General features: G+C 47.1%; 1 protein-coding gene across 1 annotated transcript in view; it reads right to left on the bottom strand.

Annotated features, from left to right (window-relative positions):
* The window catches only part of LOC126108610 (zinc finger protein 492-like), a 138,821-nt gene that overhangs the window by 53,128 nt on the left and 58,149 nt on the right, over nucleotides 1-27,544 (bottom strand). Inside the window, exon 5 of the mRNA XM_049913913.1 lies at nucleotides 25,773-25,810. Within this exon, the coding sequence (XP_049769870.1) occupies nucleotides 25,773-25,810 (38 nt within the window). The remainder of the gene's footprint in view (nucleotides 1-25,772; nucleotides 25,811-27,544) is intronic.

Here is a 27,544-nt window from a genome sequence, read left to right as displayed (position 1 = left end):
ATAGCTTCCCGCCATCGTCTGGGAAAAGTACTGTTGGTCCAAATTCGATTATAAAGGCGAAGGAGGTAACGCATACTACGGGTTGATAAATGCAGCAACATTTGGACATGGATACCATCCGGTCCTGGGGTGGAGGAGCGAGAAGAAGAGAGTGCATGTTGGAGTTCCCGCATTGAGAAAGCAGTATTGTAGCTTTCACGATTTTGAGAGGAGAAAGCAAGAGGTCGCACTTCCGCTGCACGTTTCTTCAGGAGAAACGCTGGTGGGTAATTTGTAGAGCTCGAAATCTCAGCAAAGTGCTGACCCAATGAGTTAGAAATTGCGACGGGGTCCACTAATGTATCATGTGCGACAGTGAGCCCAGACCGGGGAGAAACTAGGCGCGCCTGAGAACCGTCGAATCTGACTCCAAACTTCCGAGGAGGGAGTGAAGGTGTTAAATGAGCTAATAAAGAATTTCCAGCTTGCCTTCTTGCTATCGCGGATGACGCGACAGCATCGCGCTCGGAACTGCTTATAGCGAATAAAGTTGGCCAAAGTAGGATTGTGGAGGAAAACGCGAAGAGCACGTCGCCGCTCAAGTATTGCGTAACAGCATGCCTCGTTCCACCAATTGCGCCGGGGCAATTCGGAGGTGCGTGGTATTGAACGTTCCGCAGCTGTAAGAATAACGTCGGTAATATATGTGACCTCATCGTCGACGCTGGGAAAGTGACGATCATCGAATGTCGCGAGAGACGAAAAAAGTCTTCCAGCGTCGCGGGCGCACATATGGCAGTTGAGGCTGCAGTCTAAGGACACACGGAAAGTGGTCACTCGAGTGTGTATCATCAAGGCCGAACCAGTCGAAGCGCCGAGCTAGCGGAACAGTACCGACCGAAAGGTCCAAATGAGAAAAATTTGTCGTGGAGGCACACAAAAATGTAGGGACCCCAGTGTTGAGGCAAACTAGATCCGCTTGGTGGAAGACGTCTAGCAATAGTGAACCACGTGGACAAGGATGTGGAGATCCCCAAAGTGGGTGGTGGGCATTGAAGTCCCCAACCAGCAAACAGGGGGGTGGAAGCTGACCAAGAAGATGAAGGAGATCAGCTCGTGCCATTGGTGTGGATGATGGAATGTATACAGTACAAAGAGAAAAGGTATATCCATAAAGGGAAAGACAGACAGCAACAGCTTGGAAGGATGTGTTTAAGTGGATTGGGTGATAATGGAGAGTATCATGGAGAAGAATCATGAGTCCTCCATGGGCTGGAGTCCCTTCAACAGAGGGGAGATCAAATCGGACGGACTGAAAATGGGGGAGAACAAAGCGGTCATGGGGACGCAGCTTTGTTTCCTAAAGACAGAAGATGACCGGCGAGTAGGATCGTAAGAGGATCGACAATTCATCCCGATTGGCTCGAATGCCACGGATATTCCAGTGGATAATGGACATAGGGTGAACAGAAAATGGAGGAATGTGACCAAGGTTGCCGTCAACTCAACGACTGCTCAGAGCTTGCGATCGACAGCATGGAATGGCATTCAGCCGAAGGCAGAAGATCAAGATTCATAGGTTGTTCAGGAGCAGCTCCTGCCATCAGCGATAGGCCTGTTGATCGGCCGCCAGCAGTGCGCCTCGGTGACACAGAAGACGGCCGAGGGCGATTTCCACCAGGTGGTGCTGTAGATGGGACACGCCTTGGCGGAGGAGATGAACTGGGTTTCTTAGTAGCCTTCTTGGAAATATGATGTTTAGATGAAGGAGGAACCGATGGTTGTGAAGTTGGGGTACGTAAAAAATCTTCACGAGTATGCTCTTTTTTCGAAGTCTTGGTGTCTGACTTTTGGGCTCGAGATTTAGCAGAACCCATTGAAGGATGAGCCATAGAGTGGGCAGGCGAAAGTGGTGAGGTTGAACGGACGATCTTTGCACTGGCCGACCGGACGACCGTGGCACTACAGGTGAGGTCGCAAAGTCTGCATGGCTGCCTCCTTTGTTGGCCGAGGAGAAGCAAGGACAGTGCTGTATTTTCCTGTCTGAGGCATGGTGCGCTGTCGACTGGCGAATAATTTTCGAGCAGCAAAGGTCGACACCTTTTCCTTCACTCTGATTTGCTGGTTGAGCTTTTCGTCTTTAAAAACGGAGCAATCTCGAGAGGAAGCAGCGTCGTCACCCATACGGTTGATGCAGCGAGGGGATGGACGTGGACAAGCACCCTCATGGACATCCTTGCCACACGTAACACATTTCGCCGAATTGGAACAAGACTGGCTGGTGTGATTGAACTGCTGACACTGATAGCAACGCGCAGGGTTTGGGACGTAAGGGCGAATGGAAATTATCTCATAGCCTGCTTTGATTTTCGATGGGAGTTGAACTTTGTCAAATGTCAAGAAGACAGTGCGGGTTGGAATGATGTTCATGTCAACCCTTTTCATGACTCTATGAAAAGCCCTTGCACCCTGGTCAGACAGGTAGTGCTGAATTTCTTTGTCAGACAATCCATCGAGGGAGCATGTATAAACGACTCCACATGAGGAATTTAAAGTGCGGTGCGCTTCAACCCGGACAGGGAAGGTGTGGCGCAGTGAAGTACGCAGCAATTTTTGTGCCTGAGGGCACTGTGTTTCTAACAACAAGGTGCCATTCCATAACCTGGAACAAGATTTTACAGGACCTGCAATTGCGTCGACACCTTTCTGAATAATGAAAGGGTTGACCGTGGAGAAGTCGTGACCTTCGTCAGACCGAGAAACAACAAGGAACTGTGGCAACGATGGAAGAACTGTCGTGGCTGAGACTCAGTGAACTTACGCTTGTGAGCAGACATAGTAGAAGGTGAGGAAACCATTGCAGAAGAATCCCCATGATTACCGGCGTCTCCGATGGCGCGCTCCTCCCTTGTGGGGGCCCTCTCTGAGGGCACTCCCGCCATAGGTGATTGTTCACACCTCAGGTCACACCTCCCAACAAACGGACGGAGGGACCAATCGTCACTTTCGGAAGGTATCGGCTCGGGTAATCACCCCTCCCTGGGCCTGGCCGTTATCAGGGGGTACATACGTGTCCTACCTGTCTACCCGGGGCCGGGAATTATGCGTTACCCAGTCACCGGCAATGCACAAAATGCATGGGTAGGCCTTCAGACACGCACAGGGAGGAAGAAAGAGAAAGGGCAAAACGAACAAAGGGCAAAACGAACAAAGGGCAAAACGAACAAAGGGCAAAACGAACAAGGGGCAAAACGAACAAGGGGCAAAACGAACAAGGGGCAAAACGAACAAGGGGCAAAACGAACAAGGGGCAAAACGAACAAGGGGCAAAACGAACAAGGGGCAAAACGAACAAGGGGCAAAACGAACAAGGGGCAAAACGAACAAAGGGCAAAACGAACAAAGGGCAAAACGAACAAAGGGCAAAACGAACAAAGGGCAAAACGAACAAAGGGCAAAACGAACAAAGGGCAAAACGAACAAAGGGCAAAACGAACAAAGGGCAAAACGAACAAAGGGCAAAACGAACAAAGGGCAAAACGAACAAAGGGCAAAACAAAGAAAGGGCAAAACAAAGAAAGGGCAAAACAAAGAAAGGTCAAAACAAAGAAAGGGCAAAACAAAGAAAGGGCAAAACAAAGAAAGGGCAAAACAAAGAAAGGGCAAAACAAAGAAAGGGCAAAACAAAGAAAGGGAAAAACAAAGAAAGGGAAAAACAAAGAAAGGGAAAAACAAAGAAAGGGAAAAACAAAGAAAGGGAAAAACATAGATAGGGAAAAACAAAGACAGGGAAAAACAAAGACAGGGAAAAACAAAGACAGGGAAAAACAAAGACAGGGAAAAACAAAGACACGGAAAAACAAAGACAGGGAAAAACAAAGACAGGGAAAAACAAAGACAGGGAAAAACAAAGACAGGGAGAAACAAAGACAGGGAAAAACAAAGACAGGGAGAAACAAAGACAGGGAAAAACAAAGACAGGGAAAAACAAAGACAGATAAAAACAAAGATAGGGAAAAACAAAGATAGGGAAAAACAAAGATAGGGAAAGGAAAGAAGAGAGGTCTCAAACGCTGCAGCGGAGAAAAGGGTAAAGAGAAGAGGTAAGGAAAAGAGAAGGACAAAGGAAGGATGAAGACATACAAGCAGAGAAAGCCAAGAATGCGTTACATATACGAGCGTCCATCTCCGGACGTAGGCACAAACCATACTCCCAGAAGGGGAGAAAGGGAAAGAAAGAGCCAGAGGTGAGGGGAGGGGGGCGAAGATGGGGGATAGGGAAGGATGCGGAAAGAGAAGGTACGCAGCCCAGAAAGGAAGGAGGGTCACATTAGCTTGGGGTCTCGTGCTCGCTACGCACGTATCCACAAAAGAGTTATGGAGCCCCTGGGACGTCACAGATATTTTGATTCATTATAAGCCCCATTTGCAAGCAGCAACAACTTAATTCGTTCTTGTTTTCGAAAGGCAACTATACGTGTTGCCAGCATTAGTGCATGATCTGTAATCAATGAAAGGATTGTAATAATTATTAAAGACTGAACTCTAAACTCGGTCATTTTTGTATGTACTACCTTTGCAAGATATATGAAATGCAAGTATGCCACCATAATTTAAAATTATAGCATAAATGGCTGTTCTTCTGGGCCCAAATTTTTCCACATGGCTGGTCCACAGAATTAAATCTTGAATGAGAACATAATGCGCCGTGATTTACGAAATGCATCACCCATTCTGACACCCATCATCATTTTGCATAAAAGGTATTATTTTACTTTGAAAGTAAAACTTCTGAATCCAACATTCGCAATATTTCACCAGGTCCTGTTGGCGGGGGTAGAGGGAAAAGAGGGGGACGGTGGGAGGGGGGGTAGAGGGAAGCGGGGGGTAGAACGGAAGGGGGGGTAGGAGGGAAGCGGGGGAGGGGGGTAGAGGGCAAGGGGGGCAGAGGGGGACGGGGAAGGGGGCGGGGGGCGAGAGCGCAAGGGACAAGAGGGCAAGGGGGCAGAGTGCACGGGGGCAGAGGGGGAAGGGGCGAGAGGGGGAAGGGGCGAGAGGGGGAAGGGGCGAGAGGGGGAAGGGGCGAGAGGGGGAAGGGGCGAGAGGGGGAAGGGGCGAGAGGGGAAGTGGCCAGAGGGGGAAGTGGCCAGAGGGGGAAGTGGCGAGAGGGGGAAGTGGCCAGAGGGGGAAGTGGCGAGAGGGGGAAGTGGCGAGAGGGGGAAGTGGCGAGAGGGGGAAGTGGCGAGAGGGGGAAGTGGCGAGAGGGGGAAGTGGCGAGAGGGGGAAGTGGCGAGAGGGGGAAGTGGCGAGAGGGGGAAGTGGCGAGAGGGGAAGTGGCGAGAGGGGGAAGTGGCGAGAGGGGGAAGTGGCGAGAGGGGGAAGTGGCGAGAGGGGGAAGTGGCGAGAGGGGGAAGTGGCGAGAGGGGGAAGGGGCGAGAGGGGGAAGGGGCGAGAGGGGGAAGGGGCGAGAGGGGGAAGGGGCGAGAGGGGGAAGGGGCGAGAGGGGGAAGGGGCGAGAGGGGGAAGGGGCGAGAGGGGGAAGGGGCGAGAGGGGGAAGGGGCGAGAGGGGGAAGGGGCGAGAGGGGGAAGGGGCGAGAGGGGGAAGGGGCGAGAGGGGGAAGGGGCGAGAGGGGGAAGGGCGAGAGGGGGAAGGGGCGAGAGGGGGGAAGGGGCGAGAGGGGGAAGGGGCGAGAGGGGGAAGGGCGAGAGGGGGAAGGGGCGAGAGGGGGAAGGGGCGAGAGGGGGAAGGGGCGAGAGGGGGAAGGGGCGAGAGGGGAAGGGGCGAGAGGGGGAAGGGGCGAGAGGGGGAAGGGGCGAGAGGGGGGAGGGGCGAGAGGGGGAAGGGGCGAGAGGGGGAAGGGGCGAGAGGGGGAAGGGGCGAGAGGGGGAAGGGCGAGAGGGGGAAGGGGCGAGAGGGGGAAGGGGCGAGAGGGGGAAGGGGCGAGAGGGGGAAGGGGCGAGAGGGGGAAGGGGCGAGAGGGGGAAGGGGCGAGAGGGGGAAGGGGCGAGAGGGGAAGGGGCGAGAGGGGGAAGGGGCGAGAGGGGGAAGGGGCGAGAGGGGGAAGGGGCGAGAGGGTGAAGGGGCGAGAGGGTGAAGGGGGGTGAGGGTGAAGGGGGGTGAGGGTGAAGGGGGGTGAGGGTGAAGGGGGGTGAGGGTGAAGGGGGGTGAGGGTGAAGGGGGGTGAGGGTGAAGGGGGGTGAGGGTGAAGGGGGGTGAGGGTGAAGGGGGGTGAGGGTGAAGGGGGGTGAGGGTGAAGGGGGGTGAGGGTGAAGGGGGGTGAGGGTGAAGGGGGGTGAGGGTGAAGGGGGGTGAGGGTGAAGGGGGGGAGGGTGAAGGGGGGTGAGGGTGAAGGGGGTGAGGGTGAAGGGGGGTGAGGGTGAAGGGGGGTGAGGGTGAAGGGGGTGAGGGTGAAGGGGGGTGAGGGTGAAGGGGGGTGAGGGTGAAGGGGGGTGAGGGTGAAGGGGGGTGAGGGTGAAGGGGGGTGAGGGTGAAGGGGGGTGAGGGTGAAGGGGGGTGAGGGTGAAGGGGGGTGAGGGTGAAGGGGGGTGATGGGGAAGGGGGGTGATGGGGAAGGGGGTGATGGGGAAGGGGGTGATGGGGAAGGGGGGTGATGGGGAAGGGGGGTGATGGGGAAGGGGGGTGATGGGGAAGGGGGGTGATGGGGAAGGGGGGTGATGGGGAAGGGGGGTGATGGGGAAGGGGGGTGATGGGGAAGGGGGTGATGGGGAAGGGGGTGATGGGGAAGGGGGTGATGGGGAAGGGGTGATGGGGAAGGGGGTGATGGGGAAGGGGGTGATGGGGAGAGGGAAGGGGGGAGAGGGAAGGGGGGAGAGGGAAGGGGGGAGAGGGAAGGGGGGAGAGGGAAGGGGGGAGAGGAAAGGGGGGAGAGGGAAGGGGGGAGAGGGAAGGGGGGAGAGGGAAGGGGGGAGAGGGAAGGGGGGAGAGGGAAGGGGGGAGAGGGAAGGGGGGAGAGGGAAGGGGGGAGAGGGAAGGGGGGAGAGGGAAGGGGGGAGAGGGAAGGGGGGAGAGGGAAGGGGGGTGAGGGAAGGGGGGTGAGGGAAGGGGGGTGAGGAAGGGGGGAGAGGGAAGGGGGGAGAGGGAAGGGGGGAGAGGGAAGGGGGAGAGGGAAGGGGGGTGAGGGAAGGGGGGTGAGGGAAGGGGGGAGAGGGAAGGGGGGAGAGGGAAGGGGGGTGAGGGAAGGGGGGAGAGGGAAGGGGGAGAGGGAAGGGGGGAGAGGGAAGGGGGGAGAGGGAAGGGGGGAGAGGGAAGGGGGGAGAGGGAAGGGGGGAGAGGGAAGGGGGGAGAGGGAAGGGGGGAGAGGGAAGGGGGGAGAGGGAAGGGGGGAGAGGGAAGGGGGGAGAGGGAAGGGGGGAGAGGGAAGGGGGGACAAATTTCAAGCTTCTGTAAAACTTTGCCAATCTTGTGGATTTTTGCGTTCGTTAACATTTGCCACGTATATTTCATTGCTTCTGCACCAGTGGTCTGACCTGTCTTGCGCCATTACCACCTGTTATTAATTTGACATGTATCTCTCAGTTATTACTTATTTGACTTTAAACCGCTTCTGGATTATGTTTGGAAGGAATAGAGACTGTCTCTTCAAAATGTGTCAAGCGAATTTTTATGTGCATTTTCAAGGGCATGAATTTTTTCATTTATTTTGGTTAGTTTCGATGTTACAGTATTCACTCTTCATGGCTCAACAACATTGTGGTCACTTATCACTGTATCTGTTATGCTCCCTATTTGGTCAGGGTTATTAAGATGTGAAGGATGTTTTCACAACCATCTACAATGAGTACGCTTCTGAACTCATTGTTCAAAATAATTTTCAGAGATGCCATTAAGTACGGTTTCGGACGAAGTTTTATGCCTACCACTGACATTAAACATTTATTTTCGCCAATATATCGATAGTAGACTGAAGTCTTACCATCTATAATTGTACGAGTGGCATACCTATTTGAAATGACACTCAAGTTTTCTTTTAACTGTTCAGCAACTGTTTCATCCAAGTCAGAGCGTCAGTGAAGGGAACTTCTTAATTTATTCCAGTTGGTAGGTATAAGCTCAACCCATACTAATCATAATGTGTAGGCTTTCACAGTCAGTATCTTCATTGGTTAAGACTTCTGGGCTGAGAGGCCGTGATCGATCTGTAAAACTACTACTTCCTGACGTTTCGTTGCCAACTGTAGGCAACAACTTTCAAGGTGAGTCAACAACTGGCTACCAGGCCATGGAGGTCCCAACATTGCCCATCCATGACTTATATCCATTATGATGAGTTTTACAAACTGCCCCCCGAGTCCAGCTGTTGCTAATTTTTTGAACAGTAGGTGCTGCAGTCTGGCAGTACAAGCCCTTTATAGTGGTATCGGTATGTGGAAGAGACTTTTGTGGTATGAAATCACGGTGAAGAAGAACTGCATGGTTTCTTGATCTATATGAATAGTATTAATCCAAAGATACAATTTACTATGGAGAAAAAGAGAAATGGACAAATAAATTTTTTGGATGTATCAGCAATTAAATGGGCATATGGGTGTCTAGGGCAAAAAGTGTATAGAAAAGAAACACACACACACACACACACACACACACACACACACACACACACACACACACCATTACCTCCATAAGGATTCGAACCTTCATCCCAGGCAGAAGACAGAGGTCATTAAAAAAAAGGGCGGGCAGAGCTAATAACATCTGTGAGTCAGTTTATTTGCAAGATGAAGTAGATCATTTGCGAATGGCTGTTAAGAAAAATGGAGACGCAGCCAACGAGATAGATCGAGTACTTAATCCCAGAAGAAAAGTGTATGACAACATTCAGTAAGAACAACTGTCAGCTGGAAAAGTTTTTCTTCTATTTATTCGTAATATTACAGACCGTATTGGGAAAGTTCCGGCCAAGTTTCAAGTTAAATCAATCTTTAGACCCACAAAGAAGATTAGTGAGTGAAAATGTAGGCTTCCGCGACCGTTGTCATAGGGTGTACACCCTGAGGAAGGCGGCCTCAAACCCAGAAGAATTTTTTGACCAAAATTAGTGTTTATGATCGTTGAAACATGCATGACACCTCTTATCAACTTTTGAGGTGTGTAAAATTTCGCATGGCTGTGGGAAAGTTTATATAGAAACAAGGATAAGAAGTGTCAATACCCACTAAACTGAAAACGAAATGCACTGTCTACTGGGATATACCGACAAAACAGCTGTAGCAGACCATGTTTTTAAAGATGGGGATAATGAAATAAAATCTAGTGAGACGAGTGTGCTAGCCAGGTCATCGATTATTATGTACATATGTATAGATAAGCTATAGAGATTCAGGAATAGAAAAAAAGGAAGGCTTAAAGTTACACAGGATATGGCGGTCGACTTTGCACCAACGATGTAATGATCGATACATTCATTCGAGAATAATGATGTCAGTCAGAGACAGTCTTACAGTCAGCACCATGTGACATGTGTTGGTGCCCTCTATATGGCAGCCATTGTTGACTAACCTCCGAAGATGTTGCCTGCACTTGGCAACGAATCGTCAGGAAGTAGTTTTACAGATAGACCACAGCCTCTCAGACTTGAACTTTTAATTGGTCACTACCTGTACTACTTCACAGGAACTATCTACTTAACTACAAGATGAACTATGTTGAACAGCAATGAGCACTACACTACCAACTGTATGTCATCTATTCTTTGTGAACATGGTTACGCCTCTTGAAAAATTTCAGCTGAACTTATTTCAATAGACATAACGATTTGAAATTTAGTGTATTCTGTTAGCGCTTTGAGTCCTGATTCTTTTCTAATGCAGCTATGACAATTTATAACTACAATACTTATTGTGGTTGTATCTACCCTATTTCAGAGTTCTACTTGCAGCCTTTGAAAGTGAAGCGCTTTCTGCACTTACCTAAGACCCTCTAACCTAAAACAAGACTAGTCTCCTCTATACATCCCCCATACTCGTGGAACTGCTTCCGTTGTATAGTTGACTCCTGACCCATTTAGCAGAAACCGTAAATCCACCACCTTTGCGCGGCAATCGAGGAATCTGCAACCTACACAATTGCGGAACTGTCTGGAACTCTGATTCAGACCTTCACTCCACTCTGTACCAAAGAACCACTTTCAGTTCTGCCCATGATGTTACAGATGGTGAGCTCCACCCTCGTCTCACAAGCAAGACTGGCAGTCTTTACTAGCTAGTCACCTGAAACCAGAAGAACCTCTTCCAGTCCAATGTGGCACATATTGTCAGCACTAACGTGAGCCAACACTTACAGCTGGCTATGACATGCTTTTCTTGGCATCCGGAAGCACCCATTTCTTATCTGTAAAGACTACTCCTAGTGTTCACACAGAATGCACATTGGATTCCTTCCCCTCCTATGCAGTCGCATCTCTAAATGGTGCTATTACACACCTAACATCGGAGCTTCCAATTACCAGTGATACCGCCCTCTGAATGCCCAGTCTTGCACGCTGAGAGGCTTCCTCTGGTACATGGCAAGTGACTTCATTTGGCTCATGGATTTCATCAGCCATAGACAGCACACTTATATGTTCATCAGATGAACAGAGTAGGCTCTCCGAACAGCCACACAGAAATTCTTTCACTGCCACCCACATGCTGGAATGACTTCCCACTCAACCACAAGTGAGAAGTGAATCTCAGGGTGGGCAGTACCCAAGGTGACTGCAGCAGTGGACAAATTGGTGGATAGCACCGCCTGGAGCTGTGAGTGAAGAATCACCAACTTGGTTCACATCTGAACACAGTAATTACTATATCTGTCCATGCCAGAGTTGGTGTGGTAAATACACAGGCATGTACGAAATATAGGAGTTGGGAGTTGAAGGTAAGGAACACTGACAAAATTTAAAATGAGTCGCTTCTTATGAAAATATGTGTCAGCTCACAGTACTCTGATGTGTTACTGCTGCTACTATACGAGCTACCACTGGTTGTTTGGTTTCAAGGCGGGAGAAGAGACCAAACTACGCAGTCATAGGTCCCATGTTCCTAATAAAACAATGCTGCAAGTGTGAGAATATAATGGACGAAACATACACACTAGCCGCTAAAATTGCCACACCAAGAAGATGACGTGCTACAGACGCGAAATTTAACCGACAGGAAGAAGATGCTGTGATATGCAAATGATTAGCTTTCAGAGCATTCACACATGGTTGGCGCCAGTGGCGACACCTACAACGTGCTGACATGAGGAAAGTTTCCAAAACGATTTCTCATACACAAAGAGCAGTTGACCGGCGTTGCCTGGTGAAACGTCGTTGTGATGCCTCGTGTAAAGAGGAGAAATGCGGACCATCACTTTTCCGACTTTGATAAAGGCTGGATTACAGCCTACCGTGATTGGGGTTTATCGTATCGCGACATTGCTGCTCGCATTGGTCGAGATCCATTGACTTAGCAGAATATGGAATCGGTGGGTTCAGGAGGGTAATACAGAATGCCGTGCTGGATCCCAACGGCCTCTTAAGACAACCATCTGCACCAACAGTTCGACGACGTTTGCAGCAGCATGGACTATCAGCTCGGAGACCATGGCTGCGGTTACCCTTGACGCTGCAACACAGACAGTAGCACCTGTGATGGTGTACTCAATGACAAACCTGGGTGCACGAATGGCAAAACGTCATTCTTTCGGATTAATCCAGGTTCTGTATACAGCATCATGATGGTCGCATCCGTGTTTGGCGTCATCGCGGTGAACTCACATTGGAAGCGTGTATTCATCATCGCCATAATGGCGTATCACCCAGCATGATGGTATGGGGTGCCATTGGTTACACGTCTCAGTCACCTCTTGTTCGCATTGATGGCACTTTGAACAGTGGACGTTACATTTCAGATGTGTTACGACCCGTGGCTCTACCCTTCATTCGATCCCTGCGAAACTCTACATTTCAGCAGGATAATGCACTACCGCATGTTACAGGTCCTGTACAGACCTTTCCGGATACATAAAATGTTCTACTACTGCCCTGGCCAGCATATTCTGCAGATCTCTCACCAACTGAAAACGTCTGGTCAATGGTGGCCAAGCAACTGGCTTGTCACAATACGCCAGTCTCTACTCTTGATGAACTGTGTTATCGTGTTGAAGCCGCATGGGCAGCTGTACGTGTACATGCCATCCAAGCTCTGTTTGACTCAATGCCCAGGCATATCAAGGCCGTTATTACAGCCAGAGGTGGTGGTTATGGGTACTGATTCCTCAGGATCTATGCACCCAAATTGCGTGAAAATGTAATCACATGTCAGTTCTAGTATAATATATCCGTCCGATGAGTACCTGTTTCTTCTCGGTGTAGCAAATTTAATGGCCATTAGCGTATAACACAAAACAGAAAGAAAGGAAAAACCACAAGAATGAAGGGAAGGCAACGAACACTAAAAGGAACAAAAGAGGACAAGAAAACAGAGACGTTAGAAACAGAAGAGAGTAAAACAGGAAATCAGATTATAGTGGCTGGTCAACCACAAGAATAAAAAGGGAAAGCCAGCCACTTGAAACACATTAAAACCTCTACCCTAAAAGCACTAGGGTGGAGGACAAAGGGATAAAGGACATGGGCTAAAAACTACATAGAAGCATAAAACCCACTCTCATGGATAAAACATAAAACGAAAGCTGCTGTGGAGGTACTGTTGGCCAACACTGAAGGCAGAGTGCTGGGAAAGTTAAAAGTCTGCTGCAGAGCGGCTAAAAGTGGGCAGTCCAGCGAGAGGTGGACGACTGTCATTTGGGAGCCACAGCGACACTGAGGTGGGTCCTCGTGATAGAGTAGGTAACCATGCATTAGCCATTTATGGCCAATGCAGAGCTGGCAGAGGACAAATGATTCCCTGCGAGAGGCCTGCATGGAAGACTTCCACACATTAATAGTCTCCTTAATGACACACAGTTTGTGTGTGCCGTTATGCCATTCCATCTCCCAAAGCTGGAAAACCCTGCGGTGTAAGACAGAATGCAGGTCAGCTACAGAGATGCGTATCTCCAGAAGCAGTTTCCGCGTCGCCTGTTTGGCCAGCATGTTGACAAGTTCATTTCCGCGGATTCTGACATGTCCTGATGTCCACACAAATACCACATAATGGCTGGACTGTTCCAGGGATTAGATCGACTCCTGAATGAACGATACCAGAGGATGGAGAGGGTAGCACTGGTCGATAGCTTGTAGGCTGCTCAGTGAGTCAGTGGACAGCAGAAATGACTTGCCAGGACATGAGCAGATGTACTCAAGAGCACGAGATATGGGCGCCAACTCTGCAGTCAAAACACTGCAGCCAACTGGCTAAGAGTGCTGCTCAATATGTCCTCCATGAACATATGCAAAGCCTATGTGACCATCAGCCATTGAGCCGTCAGTGTAAACCACTTCAGAGCCCCAGAACACGTCAAGAATCGAGAGGAAGTGACAAACGGAGGTCGGTGGGGTAACGGAGTCCTTATGGCCATGCAAAAGGTCCAGACGAAACTGCAGCTGAGGCGTACACCATGGAGGCATACGTGAACAGACCACAAGTAGAAGTGGTAAAGGGAAGGACTCCAGTTTGGAGAGAAGAGTCTGCATGCGAACCACAGTTGTTAGCCCCAATCTGGGCCACCGATGCAGGAGATTGACTGCCGCGGGCGGGAAATGGAGACGGTAATTCAGATGATCAGGGGAACTATGACTGTGTGCTGAGTAACTGGCGAGCAGTTACGCACGTCTGATCTGCAGTGGAGGGACACCAGCCTCCACCAGTACGCTGGTCACCGGACTCATCCTAAAAGCTCATGTCGCTAATCGAACTCTACAGTGGTGCACGGGGTCGAGTAAATGCATTGCTGAAGGCGCTGCTGAGCTATAAACCACACTCCCATTGTCAATTCGGGATTGGACAAGGTCTCTGTAGAGCTGCAGCAGCATACAGCGATCTGCACCCCAATTGGTGTTGCTCAGGCAACGGAGGGTATTGAGGTGCTGCCAGCACTTCTGCTTAAGCTGACGAAGATGAGGGAGCAAAGTCAATTGAGCATCGAAAACCAGTTCTAGGAATTGATATGTCTCCACTACAGTGAGTGGATCGACATTAAGGTGAAGTGCAGGTTCTGGAAGAACGATAAGACGTGGACATAAGTGCACGACACGTGACTCTGTGGCTGAAAACTGGAAGCCGTGGGCTAGAGCCCATGACTGTGGGTTGTGGACAGCTCCCTGGAGGCGCCACTCAGCAACAACAGTACTGGAGCAGCAGTACGAAATGCAGAAGTCGTCTGCGAACAGAGAAGGTGAGACAGAGGTCCTGACAGCTGCTGCTAGACCATTAATGATGTCGCCAAGTCATGTCGTATGCTTTACGTAAGCCAAAAAGACGGCAATCAGGTGTTGCCATCTTCAAAAGGCTGTTCAGATGGCAGACTCGATGGACACAAGATTATCAGTGGTCGAGCGACCCTGGCGGAAGCCGCCCTGACATGGAGCCAGCAAGCCACATGACTTCAGGACAAAACCCAACTGCCAACATACCATACGTTCCAGCATCTTACAAAGAATGTTGGTGAGGCTGATGGGCCGATAGCTCTCCCGCCACTGCGATGGAAAGACGCCATTGCACCAGACCCAGTTGAAAATGACGAGAAGATGTAGCTTGTAGTCAGATGTTTTATTATCCGGCTGTGGATGCGATCAGGCCCAGAAGCTGTGTTAGGGCAACGTGCAAGGGCACTGATGAGCTCCCACTCTGTAAATGAAGCGTTATAGGATTCACTGCAGTGTGTATTAATAGAGAACATTCCCTTCCAGCCACCGTTTGAGTGTGCGAAAGGCTGGGGGGAGGGTAATTCTCTGACGCAGAGGCTGGAGCAAAGTGCTCAGAGTTTGCGTCGGTACATAACTCGCCATTTATGGTAATACCAGGGACAGCTGTTGGGCCCTGGTACCCGAAAAGACGTTTGATCTTTGCCCAGACTTGCGAAGGTGACGTGTGGCACTCAATAGTGGAGACTTATCTCTCCCAACACTCCTCCTTCCGTTGTTTGATAAGGTAGAGGTAGCAAACACGGGCACAGAACCGTTTAAAGGCTATGAGGTGCTCCAGGGAAGGGTGCCGCTTATGCTGATGTAGAGCTCGCCGACGCTACTTAATTGCTTCAGCAACTTCCAGTATTTTTTGTTTTATTTGGTTTTAGGGCGCAAAACTGCTATGGTCATTAGCGCCCAGTCTGAGACTTAGGAAATGGTAAAAAACGAAAATGGAAAGCAGCAACAATGGGAACGAAACTCAAAAAATTGAAGAAACTAAAAGCAGAAGGAAGGCTTAAAAATCCACTACAGAAAGGGGTTGGTTGTCCCCAAAAAGAGCTTCAAATGATTGACATCGCGATCGGCCGAGCGCGTGTCATCTGCTAAAATGGACGATATATCAGGCGACAACTGTAGACGGGCGCGTAACGGAGTAAAATAGGGGCACTCAATTAAAAGGTGTCTTACCGTCCACAGCTGAGAGCAGTGGGGACAGAGTGGGGGAGGATCGCCGCTTGAAAGATGTCGATGGCTAAAAAGACAGTGCCCCATCCGGAGCCTAGTTGAAATTACCTCCTCCCAACGATGCGTTCGGGAGGAAGAGGTCCAAGCACAGGGAAGAGCTTTCACGTCCCGCAATTTATTATGAGGAAGTGTCGACCAATATGCGTGCCATAGAAGAACAACACGACGACATAAAACGCTCCATAGATCGGCGAAGGGAATCGATCGAATAGCTGGCCAAAGAAGAGAGACTGCAGCCTTGGCCACTATATCGGCCGCCTCATTGCCACAGATACCAATGTGTCCTGGGAGCCAGAGGAACGCCACCGAGACGCCCCCCAAATGGAGCAAGCGCAGGCAGTCGTGAATCCGGTTGACCAGAGGGTGGACAGGGTAGAGAGCTTGGAGACTGAGGAGAGAGCTGCGAGAATCTGAACAGATAACATACTGTATCCGCTGATGGTGGCGGATGTATTGGACAGCCTGGAGAACAGCGTAAAACTCCGCCGTATAAACCGAACACTGGTCGGGAAGCTGAAATCGATTTGGGATATCGCCAACAATATAGGCACTCCCTACGCCTAACTATGTTTTCGAGCCATCAGTGTAAATAAATGTGGCTTTCTTCATTTGTGCACATAGAGCAGAAAATGCCCGACGATAAACAAGTTATGGGGTAACATCCTTGGGCAATTGACAAAGGTCATGGAGCAGGCAGATCCGTGGATGAAGCGAAGGCGGTGCTGTACCCCAAGCTGTCAAGGTTAGCTACTTCCAGTGACCACCAAGTGCTGCCTTACACCTCGGGCACCCTAGAGAGAGAGGGATCGCGTTTTCTGCAGCAGAATCAAATGTGCTAGTCACCTGCTCAACCATCACATCGATGTTACCATGTGAGATTCAGCAGTGACAGCAGAGGTGAAAGTTTCCCAGTCCACCTTGTTCAAATCCCATCTGGGCAGGCGTCCCTGGGCCTGACACTGGGGCAGTGACAGGAAGATGGGGAAGTGGTCGCTACCACACAGGTCGTCATGTGCTCTCCAGTGGATAGATGGGAGAAGTCCTGGGCTGCAAACTGATAAATCAATGGCCGAGTAACTACCATGAGCCGCACTGAAATGTGTGGCGGCACCAGTATTTAGGAGGCAGAGGTCGAATTGCGACAATAATGTTCGACATCTCTGCCTCGGCCAGTAAGCATGGTACCACCCCACCAAAGGCTATGGGCATTAATATCTCCCAGAAGTAGGAAAGGTTTAGGGAGTTGATAAATCAGTGCAGCTAATACATTCAGGGGTAATGCACCATATGGAGGAAGATATACATTGCAGACAGTTATTTTCTGCATCGCCACTGACAGCCACAGCTCTAAGAGGGGTTTGAAGGGGCACATGTTAACTTCAGACCGAGTTTAGAACATAAAAGCAAACTCCACCTGACACGCTATGGTTCCTGTAATATCCCTTATAGCCACAGAGGGCAGGGGTTCGCATTGCTGGGAACCAGGTTTCCTGGAGGGCAACGCAGATAGCCAGTGTAAAGCTTAACAGTTTCCATAGCTTAGCCAGGCGATGGAAAAAACGACGCAATTCCACTGGAGGCCTGGAACATTCAATGAGGCAGTTTACGCCTCAGGGTAACCTGCTGCCACCGGTTTATTGCCTGAGCGGTCTGTATCCATTGTGTCTGAAGGTCTGGCAAGATCTAGGTCCTCAGCGGACGCCAAAATTTGCAGCCCATTCTCAGCTGCAGTGCTTGTACGTAGCAGTGGTGTGGGTGCCACCGCCATTTCCTTTGTCTTAGAGTTTTTTTTTTTATTTCTCTCGCTGCTCCTTGGGTTTCCCTGGTTTGGAGGACTTCACTGGCTCAGTCTCTGGGACTGAGGACGAGCATGAAGCCCTACAACTAGCTGCTTTTGGGATCTTCAGCCACAAATGGGTGTCTTCTTTCCCACAAGAAGAAACCTGGGAATGGAGTCACCCAAGGGACCCCTTCCTAGCGAGAGAAGCCAAAGAAGACTTACACTTCTCTGCCTTAGAAGTGGGGACAAACATCGCCGATGGTTGGGGGGGGGGGGGGGTGCTGCTCCCGAAGTTGGTGGTGCAGGAGCAACAGGGAGGGAAATGCCCCTGTGATCAAGGGGGCAGGTGTAGTCTTACAGCTCTGAGAGGTGACCTGGGTTGGTGGAGCTGATGGTGCCAGAACTGTTCTTGTGGTGGAGTAAGATGATGTCATATGCACAGGATGCAGGCGTCCAAATTTTCTCTTAGCTTGAGTGTAGGTCAGTCTAGCCAGGGTCTTTTACTCCATGAATTTCCTTCCTTTCTGGAGAATCCTGCAGTCAGGCAAGCAAGGCGAATGGTGCTCTCCATAGTTGACACAGATGGGAGGCAGGGCACATGGAGTATTGGGATGTGATGGGTGTCCGCAATCTTGGCATGTGACATGGGAAGTACAGCAGGAAGACATGGCCGAACTTCCAGCACTTAAAGCATCGGGGAGGGATATAGGACTTCACATCACACCAGGGAGTGGAACAATTTGGGATCTTACTTCTGTGCACTGAATTGAGCTCGTGATCGCTTAGAGATGACTGGTGTTTCACTGCCAGCAAGAGATGATGGACTACACTTCATTGCATGTCATCTGCCCTGATGTCACCCACTCCAACCTGGGGCCCACCCCATGGGTGCCACCCAGCCACAGCAAAGGACACCTGGCAGGATGGTCATTGCCGGGAGTCCCAATGCCCCAGGGTGATGGGCATCTACCCCTTGGCATACGTGGGGAGTTACTGGCGTAGGTACATGGCGGCACCACCACAACGGATTGGCTACCATGCTGCATATCAGGTGCAAAGAAGTCCATGGTCATCGTCGACGAAGAAATTGACACTGCGTACAGCATGGTGGAAAACGCACCCAGGAAGGTGTCCTCAACCAAGAGATGGAGAATGGGCAGGATTGCAATGCAACAACGAGACAGTGGGCTGAAGATCTCAATGCATGATGGAAATGCTGCAACTTTTAAGGCACCCTTCCCCAATTGGCTCACTCTTCGGGAAAATTTTGAAGAATGGAGGTCAAACCCTACAGGGGACCATTACAAAGGCTGAAATGTGTGAAATTCCTTTTAGTCCCCTCATACGACAGGCAGGAATACCTCGGGCCTATTCTAGCCCCCGTACCCACAGGGGGGAGAGATACCACTGGATTGGGCGATTTAAGTGCTGCAAGTAACACAAAACAAATAAGTGATGCAATGCAGACACTGGTTCTATGCACTACACAGTTAATAAAGCATATAAATGTGTGTGATAAAACACAAATATGCACAAAATACTGGATTTGAAGCTAAATAGTAATAATAATAATAAAATTGTAACTATAATAGTAGGCCATGCCGCGAAAATTTACTTACAGCAATTGATAAATAATTTGCTCACTTGTGACAAACAACAATGCATAAGGATGTCAAGTCACGCATCAAAAGTCCCTGTTGTGAGCCAGTTTAAGTATTAATGCTGATGGCCAGAGAAAACTTGCAAATAAGCTTGTAACTAACACTATGTGCTTTCCTTGCAGGAAATGTGAAGACGTTGCAGCAGCAGTAATCTGGTGTCAACATAATGCTGTTCAATCAAACCTACTGATTGAATACTGATGAGTGTCATAATGTCAGTGTTAATGTAATAACGAATAGGGAGTTCCAAGTGACAATACTTGAAAAGCATCAATTTAGTGATGACAAAGTAATATTCTCCTTGGATGAATGACATTGACCATGCAGTGTGTCAAAGCCGATTTCAGCCTTGTTCCACAGAAAAGTTTGCTCTCCCTCAATGTTACCAGGTGATTTTCTGTAGTGGATTCAGTTCGTACAGCTAAAATATTTAACAGAGGGAGCACAGATCTACAGGAGCAGATTTTTAACATTCTAATGAAATGCAGTACAGGATGAGCTAGAGTGCTGGCAAAGATGGCAGTCACATATTCTCCAATTCTACGGCACATTGTGCAGTAATCTACTGTCAATAGCTTGCCAAACTTGACACTCATTGGAAACTACTATAGCTCAACCCATGATGCATTCTGTGCATTGATAGAAGTGGAAATGTATGATTCAACATTACCAGATGTTGGCGCTGAATTACGATCTTATTGAAGTTTGTTTATAAACACAGCTGTAAGTAAGAGTTCATAAAACCCCTATATTTCAATGTAAATAAACAGTTACCACCATAACCAAGTGGACAAAACAGTCTCCTGCAGTGATGAAGGTAGTAACCAGAAGAACGAGATGAATGGATTATTACTTCCTGATAGAAGTGCTTTGGTTATTGGGGCTTGGTACTGTGGAAAATAATCTAGTTTTAATACTGTTGACATATCCTGTGGGAGTCCACTTAGAGCATATAAATGTTTTTCAAAAATTCTGTTTCAGTCAAAATGCCAGAAAAAGCAGTGATATTCCACAACCTGAAAATGTAAAACCAAACTGCACGTTCTTATTTGGCAACAACTCAATGGAAAATCAGGATATCTGCAGATATTTCTGCTTTGCTCCCTACATGCAAGTCAATATATTTTATTTCAGTGAGACATACCTAAGCATCCAAAAGCTGTTGGTCTGGGATACACAAACATTATAACTTCCAAACAGCACAATCTGAATTTAAAGCATATTTTCTAAGCACGTGTAGGAACTGACATGGCACTCAATGAATTTGTTATATGTGAGGATTGCTGGAGTAACTCTCAGTATAGCTTGCTGGTTATGGATAAAGCTACTGAACTGAATGAGGGTCAATAGAAACATAACTTCAATAAAATTCTTCAAAAAGTCAATGCACCAAAACGCACCTGTCAGTATATTGTACACTATGTACAAATTTGTGCATGTGTTGCACATTCATTCAGAGGACGCAAAGCACAAGCGTTTGACAAAAAAATGGAAGCAATCAACACTAAATTAATGGAACTGAAGATGTTCTCAAGGGAGGTGCTATGAATGCTGAGGTGTTGAATGCTCGAATACAGCAATGTGAACTGTGTGCCAATAAGAAATTACAGATGTCAATGCAAAACTAACGTATGTGTGGAACAACAATGTGATAGCTAAGGCACTTAATACCCATCACCACTGATTGTCCCAAAGTATACGTAATTTGTTAACTGTCTCAAAAATGACTTAGTATACAGCAGCATGTTGTCAAAAAAGCATAATGTTAAAAACTGAGCTGCAGAAAGCAATTTGATGGAAGTTAGTTTTGTGAAAGTCAGGTCAACTCCAACGAGACCAGCATCTCTCAGTAACATTTAAGGCAGTAACTGACAGGCTGAAAGAGCTGTCACTGACTGTGGATAAGAGCAAAAACAGGAGGAGGAGGAGGAGGAGGAGGAGGAGGAGGAGGAGGAGGAGGAGGAGTAATGCTGAGTTAAGACAGAAAATATCAGGTCATCAGGGCAAAACCATATTTGTTAGGTAAGCACTCAATATGTTAAACCAAGAAGGCAATAAGAATAGGGAACAAGGAATTTGAAAGATTGCCTAGGCTGTCACAGTTAATAATTTTGAAAATGTCAAATGTTAAGAAATATACCCTGAAACTATAGTAACATGTGGTCAAATATCACATGTGACTAAACAATCTACTTCTCTAGTATATATATTATGATAACCAAATGAAATCTTAAATCGATTACAACTGCTTACAGCTTCCGCTGGTGAAGAGAATGCAGACTACATGAACAAAATATTATCGATCTTACCTGAGCTTAGAAAAATATGCATTGTCAAGTAATTGTGGATAGAGTTGTTCATGAGGTTTACAGACCTGCATGCAGAATATTTCTGATAATACGAGGAATGGATTACGCATGTCAGGCTGATCTCTTAGATACGCAAGACTACTTATAATCAAATAATGGCTTGAAGTATATTCTCACTGTCACAGACACATTCCAATTTCACTTGGGCCTTACCTTTGCAAGTAAAGACGGGGGAGGAGGTCTGAGAGGTTTCTGAACAATTGTTGCAGACAGGACTAAATCGACTGCCCAACAACCTTGAGGCATATGATGGAAGTGAATTTTACGATAGGCATTTCAAAGCAGAACTGGAATGATGTGGGATAATATTGCAACGAATTTTGTACCTTGACGGCAGATTAGTCCATACTATTTATGCATTTTTTCCTTCAGTGGGTCCTGCTTACAAAAGTGAAGAAAATGAAGTCCACAATGAACATTGGCTTCTAAATGAAGCCAAAGTGGCGAAAGGTTCACAACCATCAGGAATGTGGCAGGTACTGTGAAGTTAAGCTGCCAAAGCACAAGCCAAAAGTGAAGTCTGGGAGGTAACAGAAGAATGGCATGCCCCATACTGGCAGGCAACGGAGTGGTCAATAAGAGGAAATTGGATAAGTGGCCAGGTGAGAAAGAGAAATGGCATGTCTATCCACTGAGGAGGAAGGACATCATGCCAGTATGACTAGTAATTCAGCATCTTCTGCATAAACTCTCAACTGTGCTGGTGAAAAAGCCGCCAGTGGCGAAACTTATTCCATGATGGGGAGTGTGTTAAGACAGCATATGATGGACATAGGTGCAGACGAATTAACTGAACACCCACAGTCTAGTCATGAATGGACATGGGATTAAAAAATCGAGGAGGGTCGTCTGATCCGCTCCCATGGAATTATCACTTAGGAGATGTAGTACACTGAGGAACTGGGTACTATGTACAGCCAGGTAAGATTCATGGGTGGACCAAGGAAGTTTCCTATCAAACATAAGCCGCAAAAATTTTCTAGTTTCAGCAAATGGAAGAACGAAAGACGCAAGACGTTAAGATGGTGTAAGAAACTCATTCCGCCGCCAAATATTCATACAAAAGGTTTTGGCAGTGGAAAAGTGAAAGCTACTGCACATGCTTCACGAGACAAGACGATAGGAACGATGGTGAAGACGGCACTCAAGGAGACAAGTTGATGCAGAACTGTAACAGATTGTAAAATCCTTGACGTAAAGGGAGCTGAGATGCCTGGTGGGAGAGTGCCTAATATAGTTAATGGGGATAGCAAAGAAGATGATACTAAGTATGAGCATTCAGGCATCCCATTTTCCTCGATAAAGGTGTGAAAGCCAAACCATATAAACATTGAGAAAAACTGTCTTTCAATACTTCCTTGAGTAAATGGGGCAGATAGCCTCTGAAACTCGACATGTAGAGACTACAGAGGATATCAGCCCTCCAGCAGATGTATCAGGATGATGATTCAAAATGCGGAGAGCACATCTCCACAAGCAAATCACATCGCTGCATGCCTCAGTCCACCAGGGACCACAACATGCTACAGTATGGAACATTCTGCAGCAGTAAGGATAACGTTTGGAAGATACTGTACCTGGTCATCACAGCTGTGTAACGGTCGTGAAGAAGGACTAACACCTCCAGTCAGCCTTAGAAAGCTGCCAATTGGATGTTCACTAAGGTGGGATAGGAGTCAGCGAATGGATAGACACAAAGTCATCACTTGAGTATGTGTCAGAGGGAATAGGCCATTCAAGACGATGGGCGAGCTGGACAGTGTAGAATGAGAGGTCCAAATGATGATAAATGTGCATGGAATCTGGTAAGAGAGATGATTCAGGTCAGCTAACACGGAAGCTCATGGACAGGCTCTCCATGAGCCCCAAAGCAGATGGTGGGCATTAAAACCGCCAAGCAACAAAAAGGAGTGAGGGAGCTGAACAATGAGCTGGAGTAAGTCCGACTTGGTGCAGCAAATGACAGAGGGGTGTAGATGTTACAAAAAGAAAATGTGAAATGAGGAAGGAAAACACAGACTGCAACAGCTAGCAGTCGAGTGTTCAATGAGATGGATGACCAGCATGGCTCCCCTGTGAGGTGAAATGCTGTCCTTGGAGGAAAGGTCACAGAGGACCAGAAGGAAACATGAGAGGTCAAAGGGTTAAGAGGACAATTTTCTTGGAAGCAGAAAACAAGCGGACACTGCAATTCCAACAGCAGCTGTAATTCCTCCTCGTTGGATCTAATGTCACCAATGTTCCATTGAAGAACTTGGTGGCTGCTGAGTGCAAGCCTTCAAAAATTCACTTCCACAGGGGCCAGAGGCTGCAGAATCCTGTTCCATGAAATCTACAAACATATTGGCATTCTCCCTGGGTCACCCTGTGAATTCCATGGCAGAAAATCGGTAGGCAGTGGGCACCAACAAAATGGAGGTCAGCCAGGTGAGGGTATATGTGCCAACACCACTGAAGAGGATCTCCAAGTCAGGGAAGAATAAGACCGTTTGTTTTTGTTTGATTTTGTAGAAGACTTTTTAGCTGTAGAAAGTCTCTGTGGGAGTATTCTTTTGTCCTTTCAGCCTGACAGTTGTGTAGCAGGTAATTTTGCCACCAGGGGCAAAGATTTGATGGCTTGTTGCACAGCTGTAGGAGGAGATGGGGATGCTACTGTGACCTGGGTGATTTTACTACTGCGACACTTAACTTGAGGTTGCAAATCTGGGTGGGCATGTCCTCTTATGTAAAGCATAGCAAAAACAGAACTATAAATGCCAGATGGTCAAATGCACGGGTTTTGACTAGCCGACAACTACAAGTGACAAGGTGGGATTTGATGTCCTTCACTCAGATCTCCTGGATGACTCGCTCATTAAGACACTTGGGACATTCATGGGATTACAACTGATACAGCACAGAGGAGGCAAACAGCTGCCCTCGTGAGCATCTCTGCCAAGAGTAACACTTTTGGCCATGTTTTGACAGGATACGTGTTTTATTATGATGTTGACACTAGTAGGAACCCATCTGGTTTGGAATGTATGGTTGGATCATAATGACTTCATAGCCTGCCTTAATCTTTGAAGTAAACACTACTTGGGCAAACGGTAGAGAGTGCATGTGGGCATGAAATTTGCATCCATCTTTTTCATTACTCAATGAGCTGCAGTGATGCCATGATTAGAGAGATAAGTGTGGATTTCTCCCTCAGTGAGGCCATCTAGCATCAGATGGTAAAGAACACCATGTGAAGAGTTCAGTGTACGATGGTCAACACAAACAGGATAACTCTAGTGGAGTGATGCTGTAAGCAGTTGTTGGACTTGAAAATCACAATACATCTTCAGAAGTAAAGTTGCATTACATAAGTGAGAAAAGAATTTCACAGAGCCTGCAACTCCAACACTTTTCAAAATAATGCACGCATTAACCATAGCAAAGGACTGACCACCTCTGGTATGTGATACCAGTTTGGAGGGCCTTCAAATCTTAAGCCTAATTCTGTTTACATTTAGCCAACACACACTAAGACGGTGATTGAGTCATTGCAAAAAAAATCCCCCATGATTGCCAACATCTCGAATGGTATACTACTTCCAACTGGGGGCCCCCCTCAGAGGGGATTCACCCACCATGAATAACTGTTCACATCTCAGGTCACACCTCCAAAACTCCTGACAGAGGGCCCAATTGGCATTTCAGAAGCTAACAGCTTAGGCAGTCATCCCTCTCTGGGCCTGGCCTGCATCAGAGCGTATGTGCAAACCCTACCTGTTGACTGAGCTGGAAATTGTGCATTACCTTGTCACCTGTAATGTATGTAATGAATGGGCCAGCCTTCAGGAACACACCAGGACAAAGGAGAAGCAAAGAGAATGAGGATTCACCAGTTAAGTCTTCACAACCTCACTGAAACTGGCACCAGCTACTTATGGTTCTTACTGATGGTGGCCCATAAACTATCACCACTACAAGCTTGTGTGTTTCCTGAGCACCACTGTGGCACTGCACTGAAACACCTGTTCAACACTATATTCATTAACCTGAAAGGCAGGAAAACAGCTCCAATTTTTGGATATATAGCCACTCACCCTGTCTTCTTGTTCTTCTGCAATATGACATTAGCTTGTGCCCATCAAGATGAATATGTTGAATTTCAGTTATATTCATGTGATGTTCTGCACTAAGCACAATACAGCTGCTGACATTCGACCTGAATTTTTATTTTCCTGTATGGATATTAGATGTTTGCTCTATTTATCTACGAACAGTCACATAATTATTGTTTCAGACAATAGCATTACTGCCCATGCTGCCTTGTAATGTTGTTGCTTATTGGTAATACTGAATAATTACAGAGTGCATTTTATATCTGAAGAACACTCACAATTAATAAATTTATATTTCTCAAGAAGTTCTTACCTTGCACTATCATATGTGTATCTTGTTGAGGTTTCCACCTGAAATATTTGAAAAATGGCCTGTGATTTACAACTGATGAGACAGTAAATAGAATTCTATTAACACCCATCAACATGTGATTGGCCCATAAAATGCTCTAAGTGAGGCTTGAAAATATCATTGAAGAGAAAATGATAAACTTTTGCAGTTAATGAAAAACAATGTTAGTAAGAATTCACTCTCCATTTCTTCACTTTGTCTTCAGTACTGTAAATAACTACACAAACCCATAATTTGGTTGCAGCCATACTTCCTAATAGACACTTCACAAATAAAAGTGACCAAAAACACCTTTAATCTGTCATGCACTTACACCGTGTTTAAAATTTTCTTTCAGTTGTTTCCATTATGAAAACTGCCATTCACTGACAAATGAATTGATCATCATAAGTGACACATTTGGGCTTTTGTGTTCTGAGCAGCCCAGACCAACTTACTGATATGAGGAGTGACTTCTGAACCCAACTATAAGTTCACACCCAGAACTATATACAGGCTTGGACCATTGAATATACAAACATTAATAAATATTGGCAAACTCAAAATACTGTCAGACATTGTAAATGGACTAGTTAAAATTGGCATTACAAAATAGCACATTCACAGAAAGAATACCACATTCAGAGAACTGTAGATTTTTCAAAGAACACAGGGAAGAAATTCACAGAACTCCAGAATTAGGCTCTGCATTAATAAATGGCAAATCTATGTTGCAATTGGTACCAAATTTTTCATTACCTCCAGAAAGACTCTCTCCCTGCAATAATTCAATATTGGTGCACCAATAGATCAGGATAACAAGAACAATTCAGAAAGGAAAACAGTCCTGAGAACAATGTTGAGAAGCATCTGATGAAGTGCCAGAGAAAAATGTAAGAATTTTATTAAATTTTTACCCTCAGACTGGTGCACATTGGAGAGAACATTTTCTGCCCAAACTGCTATTAAATGTATTTATTCACAACTGGAATTTTGACTGTTATACCATTCTCAAGTGACAGCTTACTATGAACTAAGTCAAAGTCATTAAATGCCATGCCTAGTGCTTGGGGAGTGGATATTAAGATGTGCAGTATGACATGACTGACAAAAATTAGTACATAAAGTACTACCATTGTCTAGGCATACAGATTACGAAGACTCCTGTCTTGTGATAAATATGGAATTTGTAAACATTGTTAACACAAGGGAAGTATTACCTCAAAAGGAATTATAAAGCATTCAGATGTCACACTGAGCTACCACTTGAGAATTGTACAACTGCCAAATTAACAATTTTGAATAAATACATTCCCTAACACTCCAGTGAGAAAATGTTTCTATTTATAAATGTCTGCCTGACTGTGGATGTAAGAAAAATGGAAAATGTTAAGAAACAGACATGTAGCTAAATTGTTGGCAGATAACTACCCCCACCCCATACACCACTAAAAAGATATGAGGTCAACAATATGATCTGAGAATATCAAATAGCGTATGTGCCAATAACAAAGCACAATTCCAAAAAGATGATGAATTTCAGAGTCAGACATACATACCTGTTGAAACGGACCATTACCACTGAATAATAAAAGTAAAATTGCTGGCCTAGAATAACCGATGACCAAGTTCACAGAAGATTCAAAGAAATTCCATGAAAAGCTCAAGAAGAAAACAGAAGAAGAAATTCTAAAATACAAGATATATCAGAGATGGCTTAGGACAGAATGGTGCTGTGAAAGGCAAATTGATGA

This window comes from Schistocerca cancellata, chromosome 11, assembly GCF_023864275.1.
Source record: "Schistocerca cancellata isolate TAMUIC-IGC-003103 chromosome 11, iqSchCanc2.1, whole genome shotgun sequence".
NCBI classification, from domain to species: Eukaryota; Metazoa; Arthropoda; class Insecta; order Orthoptera; family Acrididae; genus Schistocerca; species Schistocerca cancellata.
Note: the sequence above shows the minus strand (reverse complement) of the source record. Positions and strands in the feature narration are given on the sequence as shown.